The following is a 12,385-nucleotide window of genomic DNA, read 5'->3' as shown; positions in this document are numbered from 1 at the left end:
TATATACTCGTACTTTGAGCTCAACAATATATATATATATGTATATATATAAATAAAATCGTGTATTCTGTAAGGCATGCCTAATTAAACCAGCCGTATTGCTAACTATAGGTATATATCTGTGTACTTCGTGTGATTTTGCATCCTGCATCCACCTACCCCTCCCAGGTCCGGGAGTTCGTCCTTACGTCTTGTCTGTGTTGCGTGAGCTCTAAATGCATAGGATTCGGTTCTGTCTTCGCCTCCAATTCAGATTCAGGTTCGCTGGCTTCGTATTGCTATTGAGTGTCTTGAGTGGGACCAAAGCCTCGTCTACTGCGATTACGAGTACGATTCACGATTCCATAATAATATCTAAGAGTTAAGTTTGTCCTTGTATTCCCAGATTGTGTGTGAGTTTGCCTGTCTACCTGTCTATCTGCCTGTTTTTATTTTGAGTATTGGTTTCGGTAACGATGACTCGAACTTGCGTCTCGCTAATTGAATATGCATCATTCTTTTTATTGTCGTTATACTCTATGACTAAATTAAACATTCCACTTCCCACATCCCACATCCTACATCATAGCATCGATCCGACTGGTCTCGCCTCGCTCTGTAATCTGGTTAATCGATTTTTGTTGAGGAAAACTAAAAAAAAGCATTTCTCTTCTTTTTTTTTTGAGTTTTTAGTTTTTTTCCTGGTTGGATGAGGTTCTATTGCTATTTCGTTACCATTATCATAATCGTTTTTCGTTTATGTACAATCGAATACGAGTACGTACCAATATTAAATATCACTTAATTGACGAGTGTTTGGTTTCTGTCTGTTTTTGGTTTTGTTTTTGGTTTTGGTTTGGTTTTGTTTCCTTGTTAACAATTCTAATTAAAATTATGACCTTATTTTTCGTACTTTCTGTGTAAAAATTGCAGTTAAAATCACAATTAAGTTGTTGTGTGTTCATTTGGTTGTTTGTTTCTGGAAAAAACGTTTTAGTTGGTACCATAGAATTTCAACTTACTATCAATCGCTGTCTGATTGTCTGTTGTTAAGTTATGAAAGTAGAGTAGAGTAAGAGTAGCAAAGTGCCCTGAATGGCGCGGGGGTGCATAAGTAATTCGGGATTTGTTAATATTTTCCCACTCGGAGTGTACGTTATTCACTTCTTAACTCTTTTTCCTGTTCGATGTTTAAACTGTTTAAACTTAATGCGATCACAATGGAGACTTAAAAGAGAGAACAACACTTAAAAAGTAACAAAACAAGGCGAGTTTCTTGGAAACTTGGCCCGACCTAACCATTCTTAGTCGTACAATAAAGTGAGTGTAGATTGTAAATTATTTTGCTAAAGTAGAGTTCTTGTGGAAGCTTGTTGGTTGTTCATTGTATAGGAGACCAAAATTGTTGCGTCCTGCATTTGATTTGCTTCTTTCGACTGTACTTATCGAAAATCAACTAAAAAACTTCACCTTCGTAAACTTCTTCTGACCTGTCATGGTACTTATGTGGACTGCTGATTGAATCCGGGATTGATTTCGTTCGGATCTCGATAAGAGTGCAGTGTAGTGGGGAGATCCCGACTGGGATTAGGATTGATTTAAATATGTGAGTGCGTTGAGTACAAAATCACTTGACATTGTTTTTGGCTTAGTGGTTACCAAAGGCCAATATAATCTCTAATCATCTTCATATACTAATGTCTTCGTCGTTACCGCTGTACAGGAGATGCACAAGAGAAAGGGCGATGTGGATGGGGAAGGAGCCAAAAGATATGTACAATACAATATAATAATAATCAAATCTACTAATACTTCGCTTTTGTACTTCGAACAATCGGTAATGGATAATATTAGCTATCGTAATCGCATTTGTAATCGGCAATTTTTGCGCTATCGTAACGAAAAACCTTTATAAATATTTCAATAAATTGTATCTAACTAACGTCATATGTCTGTAACTATAGTATTAGCTCTTTAATTTAAAATACTTCCTTTGGCATATGTACAAAATGTATTTAGATACTATTCACATATACCTTCCGTATATGCAGGTCGATAATTACGAAAACAAACACTACAGTTATGAGCCTAGATCTAACCGCGATAGTTGGTTACACATGTAATGTACGCATGTGATGCAAACCTCTACGTATTGTATAGTTCAAAAACAACCTTCGAAAATGTGGCAGAAAGTTGGCCCACGGCAGGAGAGCTGAAGGCCGTGCACAACACCTCGCCTTCATTGTCTCACTTGTGGGTCAGGCATTCTGACTACAACTAAATCGGGCAGTAAACTACCGACAAACTTGCTCTTCCTCAATTCTGATTGTGACATTAACCACGATGATGGCGATTCCTACTTCCTACTTCCGACTTCCGACTTCCGACTTCCGACTTTCGACTTTCGACTTGCGAGTTCGGACTTTTGATTAGTTTCGAGTACTACAACGGTTTAATGCACGTTCTTGTTAACATAGTTAATATTGATTTCCTCCTTAAACTGACATTGCATGTATAAATCTGAATAGTTTCGTATCTGTATATGTGTATATATGTATGTATATCGTATAAAGCGATTAATATATAACTATATAGGTAATCGACTATGATAACAAAGGGGCGGGCCCCATATGCCTAAGCCTAAGAAACTACGAGTTCTGACACAAATGCACACAGGAATCGGCAAAGAATACGCACTCAGACCGAAGGTTGTCAGCTTGTACGCCGTGCCGAGGGTGCGGCTGCCGATGCCGCCGACGACGACGAGGAGGAGGAGCAACTCCTGATGCTGCTGGTGGTGCTGCTACTGCGGCTGCCACGGCTGGAGCGTTTCTCCGAGTCCCGCAGGGGAGTGTTGACCGGAGGTCATCTCTGTCTGTCTGGAAGTGATTCGCACTGCGCTGCCTCCTCCTGTCCACTCACTTGGTCATCGGTGGCCTTCTCAGGATCGTAGTCGTAAAACACCTGCGAGGTATCGCCCTGGACATTCACATCGATTGGCGCACCCACATCATCAATCGGTGCTGAGCTGAAATCGCCGCGTGGCGGATCCTTCGGACTGTCCACCATTATCTGCACTGTGGGCATCGCGCAAGTGTCCATTGAGCTCTCTACCGAACCCGTTGTGATGCGTATCTGAGGCGGCGGCTGCTTGCCAAGCATGTCCAGGCCAATACCAAAACCATTTCCGTTGCCGGGCGAGGACGAGGACGGGCTGCCCTCATCCTCCTCCTTGTACTCCTCGCTCTCGCGGTGTACCAGTACGTGGACCAGGGTTGCGTTGTCCGGACGCAGGCTCAGCGAGTGCGGATGCGGATGCGTCTGCTGCTCCGGCGATGGCCTGGTGACGATCACCTCGGGGGCTGGCGCCTCGGCTGGAAAGGGCAAGAGGGGACTTTAGTGGGCTGCTCGGTCCGAAGATAGCAAGTACAATTCACACATACAGACAAAAGCGTTCTTGTTTACTCTTAAAGCGCTTTGTGCTGACAAACCTCTTTCTAGGGGCGGTTTCTTGCGAATGAAACTAGAGGCGCGCTTACGTGAAGGAGCCGACCCACCCCCCACCGCCTGGTGTCGGTCGCTGTCGGAGGCGGAGGTGGCTGCTGGGCCACACCCAGTGGCTGGGGCGGTGGCGGTGGCGGTGGAGGAGGCCGTGCCGGAGGTGGAGGCGGAGGCGGAGGTTGAGGTGGTGTTGGTCGTGTTGTTCATTGCGGCTGTCGTGGGTGAGATGTACGCATTAGTGTCAGGCAATCGTGGTGGCACAACGCACAAGTACGAAGGTTGTGTGGACAGATAGGTAGGTCAGATAGACGAATAGATATAGCTATAGGTATAGGTATAGATAGAGCGATCGCAGAGAGTAACAGTTGATGACTCAAGAACATAAGCTTACAACTAGAAATGCAAAATACTGTTTTCGATGGAATGCATCTTAATGGAAATAAGCCACAAAGGTGAGGTTGATACTAACTGAGATTCAGAGAGTGGTGCAGATGTGGTTCGAGGTGCAGGCCTTTCGGGCAGTGGCTTTGTACAGGGTACGAGTACGAATACGAGTATATACAAATAGCGCAAGAGTCGTGAATGGTCTAGTAAGTGATGGTTGTTGGTGCTGGGTTGTTAGGTCGAGTGGAAAGTGGGTGGGTGGGTGAATAGGCACTTGTCAATAATTACTTTTTCTATGTACTGAAGGTGAGGTTAAGCTGTCATCGACAGCATCCTGATGACGCAAAAAGAAATTATAAAAGCTTCGGCGACGACTTGCTCTAGGCGCTTCCACAAAAATGCTACCGCTAATAATAGTAATAGTTTAGTAGTTGGAATAACAGTAACAATCATAAGCATAAATTTCATTTATCTGATGTAGATGTAGAATGTTAGGTTTAGGTCAGTTCACATATAAAAGTCGAGGATTGTTTCGTTTCAACGATAGCTGCAATTTTTTGACGAAATAACAAAAGAAATAGGGAAAGCTTTCAACGCTAAAGAAGCTGTACATCATTATCAATTGTCAATGGCGATGAGATCGATTTGGTATGAGATTTAGTCTTACGGTTCCAATTACCTGGTGACATGTTCGTTAAGCTACATTTAAACTAAATGAGAGTACTTATAGATAGCCAAACTATCTTAACGATCTATATAAGGGCAAGCAACCAATCAAAATGAAATCAAATGGCGCATTCACGTGTTCATCGCAAATGAATTTTGGCGAGACAAGTAAGGTCGGAATGGGTGGATTTACGGATTGGATTCAAAGGAAAAGCCGCTACTTACAAATGATCTTAATATTATTGGTATAGGAAGTTTTAAATTATTTTAAAACTGAAATTACTGTGGGTCTTGTTCTAATAATTGTTGATTAATAGTTGATAAGAGTTGCTGTAGAGAGCTGCTGACTGCAAATGAGTTTTTGACAGACTGCTGACGTTCGCAGAAATGAGCTGAATCGAGTTGAGGGTCGAGTTTGGATGGAGATACTATGTTAAATAGAGTAAGTATAAAGTCGAATGATTCGAGTACTGGATAGTTGGTACTGTAAATACATATACTTAATCTATCTGAATATACAAGGATTGTGGATGAGTTATAGTCGAGAACTTAAAACGAAGTTGGTAAGATTGCTGTTGCTTTTGTTTTAATACTGCTATTGATGTTGTCTGTTGTAAGATTTAAGATTGTACGTAAGTAGTAGGTTATAGATTGCCAGCTAAGCTAAGCAGCTGATGAATGGGAGATTGCCTTTACCTAGGTAATTCAAGCCACTAGGCTGCGAGCCACTTCTGAGAACGGCAGTGACCATGTCTGCGAGCAGGGACTCATAGTTTAGGGAGATACAAGAGGATTTGCTAGAAATAGGGCTTAAGTTCATATACACTGTGGACACACAAAACGTTAATTTATCGATGCAGATCGACGGTTATGTTCTTGTTGCATGTGGCATGAGCATGGAAAGCCTTTCGTTTTCGTCTAAAAATTGCATTTCAAATTCATCGCAGCCATGAAACATAAACATACATGGAATGGCTACGTGTCAGTATGTGTGTTTTTGTAGTGTGTGTCATGAGTCGGTGTGGCTGTTGTGAGTAGGTGGAAAGGGTGCTGCTGGATAACTACCGTTTGCCCAGCTCGTCGTTTTGCAGTTTGATGTCCTTGACCACTTCGTCGGCACCTGAGACGAGCATCAGAGGCAGGTTCAACCAGGGTCCAGCTAGTTCGCTGAGATCGGATGCATCCGAGGCACGCGACGATTTCCGAGACGAGGCTCGACTGGAGCAGGCGGTGCCTCGACGACTCACCTGCGGAGAATCAAGTTTAAGCACCTTCATGAGGTCCACGGTATATCTCTGCACTCACCTGAAGATGGAAGAAGTTTAGGGCAGAAAGTTTTGATTGCCATCCGCCAGGGCTGGAGGTTTGAGTGGCGCTGTCCCCAGAATTGGAGCGTTCCTTTTCCCGCTTGCGCCTGTGAAGAGACACCACACGATTAGAAACTCGCAAGAATCAGAGAGGGAGTTCGCCGGAGAATGCTAGGGTGAGGTAATGGGCTGGTGTGGTAAGTGTAGTACCGCAAATATTCCTTCCAGCCCGTTTGAATGGTCTTGGCCGCCTTTTCCTGGCGCTTCCAGATCCGCGTCGACGAAACAATTTCCAATTCTTTGCGCGTTGGAAACTGTTTCTTGAACTTGACATCCATTTGTTCCTGCAACTGTTTGAAGTTATCGGTCTCCTCGACATGACCTAGCACGTGCTTAACGAGCGCGTGCAAAATGTCGAGACAGTGTATTTTATTACCCTTAGAAATGGGCAGATTAAATGACACTAAAGCGACATTATTGGGCTTCGAGATGCCCAATGGTGGATCGAGAGAGGCAATAAAATCGGACAGTTGCGAGAAGTGTATAAATTGGGTGGCATGTGGATCGTATCTGCAAGTAAATCAGACGGAATAGTCAGCAGTGATCCTTAAATAGTTTGCCAGGCAGCTTTTGGTGAGATCCTACAGCTTTTGGCTAGGCCTACCGTCAGCCAGAAAACACCTACTTTGACCAGCGAATGTAAAACATTTCCAGATCGTCCTCGACGATGCCGATCTCCTCTTCCTGGTGCGCCTGATTGAAGTTTTCCAGGATGATGGCAATGTACATGTTGATCACTATCATATAGCTGATGATGATGAAGCTCGTGAAGTAGGTAATGGCTAGTAGCGGGTGTCCGCAGTCGCCGTTCGTCTGTCCATGGATAAATGGGTCGCAGTCGGGCGGCTGTATCATCAGGGACTCAAGGACGTCGTTCCACCCGGCTGATGTCATCAACCGGAACAGCAGCTGCATGCTGCGCCCGAAGGTCTGGAAGTTTACCATGTCATCGAGGGCACCTTGGAGCTTGACATGTCCGAACAGCGACATGCCCAGAATGGCGTAGATAAAGGTGATAAGGCCTAGCAGTGCCCCGATGTTAAAGAGGGCGGGCAGGGACACTACGAGAGCGAATAGCAACTTCCTGATCCCCTTGGCGGCCTTGATTAACCTCAAGATACGCCCGATGCGGAAGACGCGGACCACCCGAAGTAACGTCGGACTAATGGGCAGGTCTATCATGATGTCTTCCATCAGAATTCCGAAGATGGAGGCCAGCACCAGAAGGAAGTCGAACACGTTCCATGGCACTGTGAAGTAGTGGTAGCGCAGACCGACAATCTTCACAATGGCTTCTGCAGAAGGAAGAAAATGTAAATACATCAATATTTATATTTACGAAACCGTTTCAGGCGCTTACCTAGACCAAATACAGTGGTGAAAAAGGCGTTGCTCACTTCCAGAATGAAGAAGACTGCATGCGGCTGATCGTAGTGCTCGATGCCCATTGTAAGCATATTTAGGAAAATCAGTACAAAGATCGCGATCTCGAACCTGCACATCACAAAGGTGGATTATGATTAGAATTTTTGATTGACACTATGAAACATCGGACTAGCCGAACTCGCGGTGCTTGAAGTAATTCAGAAAGACGGGGATTATATACAGGCAATTCGAGGAGCACCATTATAAGTAGTAGTAGGTATAGTAAACTAGTTCTAATGCTAACTATGTTGATCATGCTGGTTGTACACCAAAGGGGCGAGGTATAAAAGGGTCGGATTCAGAGGCCAAAGGACTGCTACTTATCCGATAGATAGAGCATGCCTAGAGTGCGGAGGGTCTGATATTTTGAATAATATCTAGTTCAGTCTTTAAGTATCATAGCAAAATGTGCTCTACAAAACTTCCAAGAGTATGCATTTCAATATAGGATACACAGATTAAAAATACAGAAGATAGAGGCATTTTTGACGGTGCTTGCTTGAGACAAGCACCGGTTTTGACCAAAAATGTCGGGAATTTCAAGTGTTTAAATGAATTTTATCACCAAATCAGAAACATTCTTGAGATGTGTTGTGGGCCTAACCTAAGCAACTAAGCTTTAGCATACAAGTTGGTACAAAAGTACAAAGAGAGTTCATAGAGGACAGAGTCAGACTAATACTAGTAGTAAGTACAAACTATAAGTAGATATACGTAATTTGCTGGTCTTAGATTGAGATTGGTGGGAGCAATGGTTGATTGACGGGTTTGTTTACCTTCTCGAATTGGATAAATCATAAAACATAGCTAAAAAATGATTTATAGGTCGCTTAATAACTTTCTGTGGTTTCTTTCGTCCCAATTTTTTCATAGCCGTGTAATAGTGTTTTTGAGATTCGGTGAGAAACATTTCCAACACTCCTCCTTCATACTATAAAAGTGATGAGAATAAAATGAACATTTAATTATATATATACAATCCACATGTATGTAACACACTAAGCGATATGCAAAAGGTATTCAATGAACAACTCGTCACAACATAGCAACACAATAACACGGATAGGTTTACACATAATGACGGCGATTCGAACGGAATACAGCAATTCAAATCAAAAATGGTTAGCGTTTGTACAGGTGACTTAAGTGTGGATGCAAAATAGCTGACCGGCCAGGAGCATAGGCCAATGGGCTTACCTTCTTCTTAAGCATGTTAAAGTTATCAATAATAACTCCAATGAACAGATTCAGTGTAAAGAACGATCCGCACACAATAAATATAACAAAATAAATATACGCATATAGGTTGGCTTCCCGCTGCGGTTGCAGATCCACTCCACGAGCATCCACCGCGTCGGCCATTACCTCCATCCAGCCCTCGAAGGTCGCCACTTGCAGCAGGGCCAGATAGCCCATTCCCACGTGGTCGAATGTAATCTTAGAGTTAATCCACGTGTAGTTCTGTTCGATGCAGTCCCACTTGTCGTTCACCTCCTGGAATATGCAATGATTAATAATATCCCAAATGTGGATTGGTGTGAAGCTGCATCTGAACATTCACCGGAATACTTACAGTAATCGGCAGTAGCTCGCCCATCTCATTAACGCACTTAAAAAATTTACCACCAAAGAACTGAACACCCATTATTGAGAAGATCAACCAAAAAACCAAACAAACCAAAAGTACATTGAAAATTGATGGTATTGCATACATGAGAGCGTTTACTACAATCCGCATTCCTTGCCACCTGGAATAGAAATGATCGATGAAATGCCAGCAGCAATAACGTGATGGACGCAGGTCGTCTCAACTGTGCCGGGACAGTGCTAAGTGGTCGTGGTCAAATGGATACTTAAAAAAGTAGTGAATGGATTGTGGAGTGGAACTCATCTGCTTAGTCAACTATTTAGCTAGCTTAGGGCATACATATATACATAATATTCGTTTCTACTTCTACAATATACTAAAGCTACAGAGGCACAGAAAAGGTCTATACTTCAAATACAGACTAAACAGATTTAAGGACGAGGACAAGGACGGAGGCGAGGACGATGCAATGCGTGTTCTACGAGTACGTATTTCTATTCGAAATTCATAAAGAAGACGAGATTGTATTAAACACTGCACACGGCTTGGATCGCATCGCTCGGTCTGACCAACTCCTCCTCGAAAAGATAAAATAGATCAGTAGTGATAGAGGAAGAACGAGAAGTAGTGACGGAAGTTCCTACGCAGAGAGCTTTCTTCATCGGATGCACGGATGTCTGAGTAGGTTGTGGTGCAGCCTATCGGGAGACCAACAATTGGTCAACTTACCGAGAGATGGCTCTCAGCGGACGCAAAGCTCGTAAGGTGCGCAGCGATCTTAGGACCTTCAGGTTCTCATTCTCTTCAATAAGCAGCGAGAAAACTGATACCTGGAGGAGAGCAAGTCGGTAAGAAGTCACGGTTTAATACACTTTTATAAGAGTCACTTACAAACACTATGATGAAATCAAGTATGGTCCAGAAGCTGGTAAAGTACTTGGAAAATCCCAGGGCCAGCCACTTGAGAATCATTTCCACGACGAATATCAGACAGAAGGAGAAGTTAATCCAGTATAGCACTCTTTTTAGCGTTTTGTTCTTGTCCAGGTTAATGTCCTCGAAGCAGAGCGTGATACTTGACGCAAAGATCAGCACCAACACAAACCACTCAAAGGCCGGAGTATCGACAACCGTCAAGACAGCCGTCCTCACGCGCGTCCAGTGCTTGGCGCTCTGCGTGTCCATGCAGCTCATGAACCAGGGGCAGCGAAAGTAGAAACTGAAAAGGAGTCTCAATTAGAGAGCTCAGGGGGAACGCTGAGGAATACTTACTGATCGTAGCACTTCTGGGGGAAACAGTCGTCAGGCACCTTGGCGGGCTTTGTGGCCCCGTAGCTCGGAAAAGTCATGGGATCATTGTAAGCTCCCTGCGAGTTACGTCTCCCACCGACAGTGAGATCGTCTACGTAGGAAACCAAACAATGCCATGGTTTTTCGGTCAGTCGCGTAAATGCAGACGGCTTCTGGGTGGCCTCTGGCGCCGTCGACTGCGACTGCTCAGTCTTTTGGGCCATGGCCAGAGCCAGGGCTGAGCTCGTGTCTGCCGCTCCCGAGCTGTGCGACTCGGTGCGCGCGGACTGGAAGGATGCGGCTTTGTCTAGCGTCGATTGTGGATGCTCCTGGCGTCGCCGCTGCCCAGCCATTGAGTGAGCATGTGCCTGAGAGTGGGCATGGGCATGGGCATGGGCGTGGGCGTGAGCGTGAGTGGGTGCTGCCTGAATGCTTGTGGCATGAAAGTGCTGCTGATGCTCGGTGAGAGCAGCCAGCGGCGGGGTGGTTTTCAGCGATGAAATTTGCGCCAGTGTCGGTGGCTCGATGCTCGATTTCAAGGAGGTAGGCGGAGTAGCAGGAACGGCGGGGGGCGCGGCCATGCCCAGCTTCTGTTTCTGGATCAGGAGGTTTTCGTACGAGTTCGTGCTCTTCAGAGAGAGGCTGTCCAGACGCAGCTGGTCGTGACCGTGCAGAAACTTGCGCGGCATCTTCTCCGACTCAATGCGTAGCGTCGAGATAGGCTTCTCCTCCTCGGGTACTTCCTCCACGCGCTCTATAAGGGAAAGGCGCTTGAAGCGATCGAACTGCACTGTGAACGGATCGACCTTTCGCCTGAGAAAGGGTGATTGATTAGGTTGGGTCGCCTGGCTGGCGCTGGTGGCTGCGACTGCCATTGCTTCCATGGCCACGAAGGGGGCGTGGATTTGATCACAGATTTTGCGTATCTCATTTGAGATGCTAAAGTCCTCATCGATCTTGCGCTGTTTCTCCAGGCTGCGTCGCTTTAGTTTCACGGACTGGCGCTGAGCGGCTGCGCTGACGGATTGCGAACGTCGTGGTACGCTGGACAGATCATAACTGTCGTATGGGTTCAGGGGGAGCACTACCTCGTCGGCGGCAGAGCGCTCGGAGGCGCCTGTAATGATAGCAATGTGCTCCATAATGGCTTTAGTGGCTTCATCGGCTGCCGGAGAGGGCTCTGAAAGGTTGGAAAGTTTGCGCTCCAACGATGTGGTGGATCGCTTGATCTCTTCTAGTTCTTTCTCAAAACTCTGAATAATGTTGTCAAACTCAGAGTGCTCCACCAATGCTTCGTTATCTGGCTGTCCCATCTGACTAGAGGGTCGTCGGGACCTCATTACATTTGAGATGCGGTTCAGGTTGGTCCCCTTATGCAGTTCCTCTTCCTCCTGCAGGAACTGAAATAGTTCCTTTTGGTCGCAATTGAGCAGTTCCTCTCGCAAATTGCCCTGCTGAGACAGCAGTTCATCCTGTTCGATATATATGGAGTTCAGGGACTGGCCGCTATAATGCCTCCGCATCTCAGCCTCCTCCGACTTGAGCAATGAGCGCTGAGACTGCCCACTAGATTGGGATAGGCGATCCAGTGACTTTCGGTAACTAGGAGATCGCGTCAGCAGGGACTTCTGGTACTTCAGATAGGCCTCATCGTGCTCTTCGCTTCCGTACCGCCGCGAGGAGTTGTCCTGCAGTGAGTCGCCTCGGTTGAAGGAACCACAGCCGCTCCGTTGGTCGTTAGCGTACGGGTCCGTATCCGTTGAGTTGTACTGGCCCAGCAGACGCAGCTCGATTGATTCTGTGTAGGTAGCCTCCTCGCGTGAATCGTTCTGCTGGGTGCTCACTCCCGAGGAGATTTGGTGCTGCAGCCGGCGCTCGGCTTGTACGAATGGCGTTAGATTTTGACTGTTTCCGTTTCCATTGACAGAGGAAAATGAGCCCGCAGCGGCGGCCAGCATTGCACTCTCATAGGTAGGAGGCATCGAGTCCGAAGTGGGTGGCAGTGGATGCGCTTGCAGCTGGATCTGCTCTGGCAAGTCTTCTGTGTCCTCATACTCTAAGCCATCGACTATCGTATGCAAGCCGTCGTGCAGGGGAATCTGGAAGCCAAAGTCGGAGCCGGAAACTGGGCGATTCATAGATTCCTGAGAAAGATATGGATTATTTTCATAGTTCAAACGTGAAA

General features: G+C 45.7%; 1 protein-coding gene across 10 annotated transcripts in view; it reads right to left on the bottom strand.

The window, feature by feature from the left end:
- Window positions 1-2,522: 2,522 nt before the first annotated feature.
- Window positions 2,523-12,385, bottom strand: part of LOC120445152 (sodium channel protein 60E) — a 29,116-nt gene continuing 19,253 nt past the window's right edge. For 4 of the 10 annotated variants that reach the window (XM_039625315.1, XM_044005804.1, XM_039625320.2 and 1 more), the window contains 14 exons: window positions 10,183-12,344; window positions 9,802-10,129; window positions 9,640-9,740; window positions 8,896-9,070; window positions 8,520-8,816; window positions 8,099-8,253; window positions 7,258-7,391; window positions 6,523-7,192; window positions 6,048-6,407; window positions 5,836-5,944; window positions 5,596-5,777; window positions 4,153-4,271; window positions 3,423-3,692; window positions 2,523-3,353 (listed from right to left, as the gene is read on the bottom strand). In XM_039625315.1, coding sequence (XP_039481249.1) covers window positions 2,845-3,353; window positions 3,423-3,692; window positions 4,153-4,271; window positions 5,596-5,777; window positions 5,836-5,944; window positions 6,048-6,407; window positions 6,523-7,192; window positions 7,258-7,391; window positions 8,099-8,253; window positions 8,520-8,816; window positions 8,896-9,070; window positions 9,640-9,740; window positions 9,802-10,129; window positions 10,183-12,344 — 5,571 coding nt within the window. In that variant the 3' untranslated portion in view covers window positions 2,523-2,844. Of the gene's footprint in view, window positions 3,354-3,422; window positions 3,693-4,152; window positions 4,272-5,226; window positions 5,328-5,595; window positions 5,778-5,835; window positions 5,945-6,047; window positions 6,408-6,522; window positions 7,193-7,257; window positions 7,392-8,098; window positions 8,254-8,519; window positions 8,817-8,895; window positions 9,071-9,639; window positions 9,741-9,801; window positions 10,130-10,182; window positions 12,345-12,385 lie in introns of all 10 variants that reach the window. The other 6 variants (XM_039625317.1, XM_044005805.1, XR_005615723.1 and 3 more) reach the window with 4 other exon arrangements.

The sequence above is a fragment of the Drosophila santomea genome, chromosome 2R (assembly GCF_016746245.2).
Source record: "Drosophila santomea strain STO CAGO 1482 chromosome 2R, Prin_Dsan_1.1, whole genome shotgun sequence".
NCBI classification, from domain to species: domain Eukaryota; kingdom Metazoa; phylum Arthropoda; class Insecta; order Diptera; family Drosophilidae; genus Drosophila; species Drosophila santomea.
The sequence above is the reverse complement of the archived record's forward strand: the minus strand, read 5'-3'. Positions and strand labels throughout refer to the sequence as shown.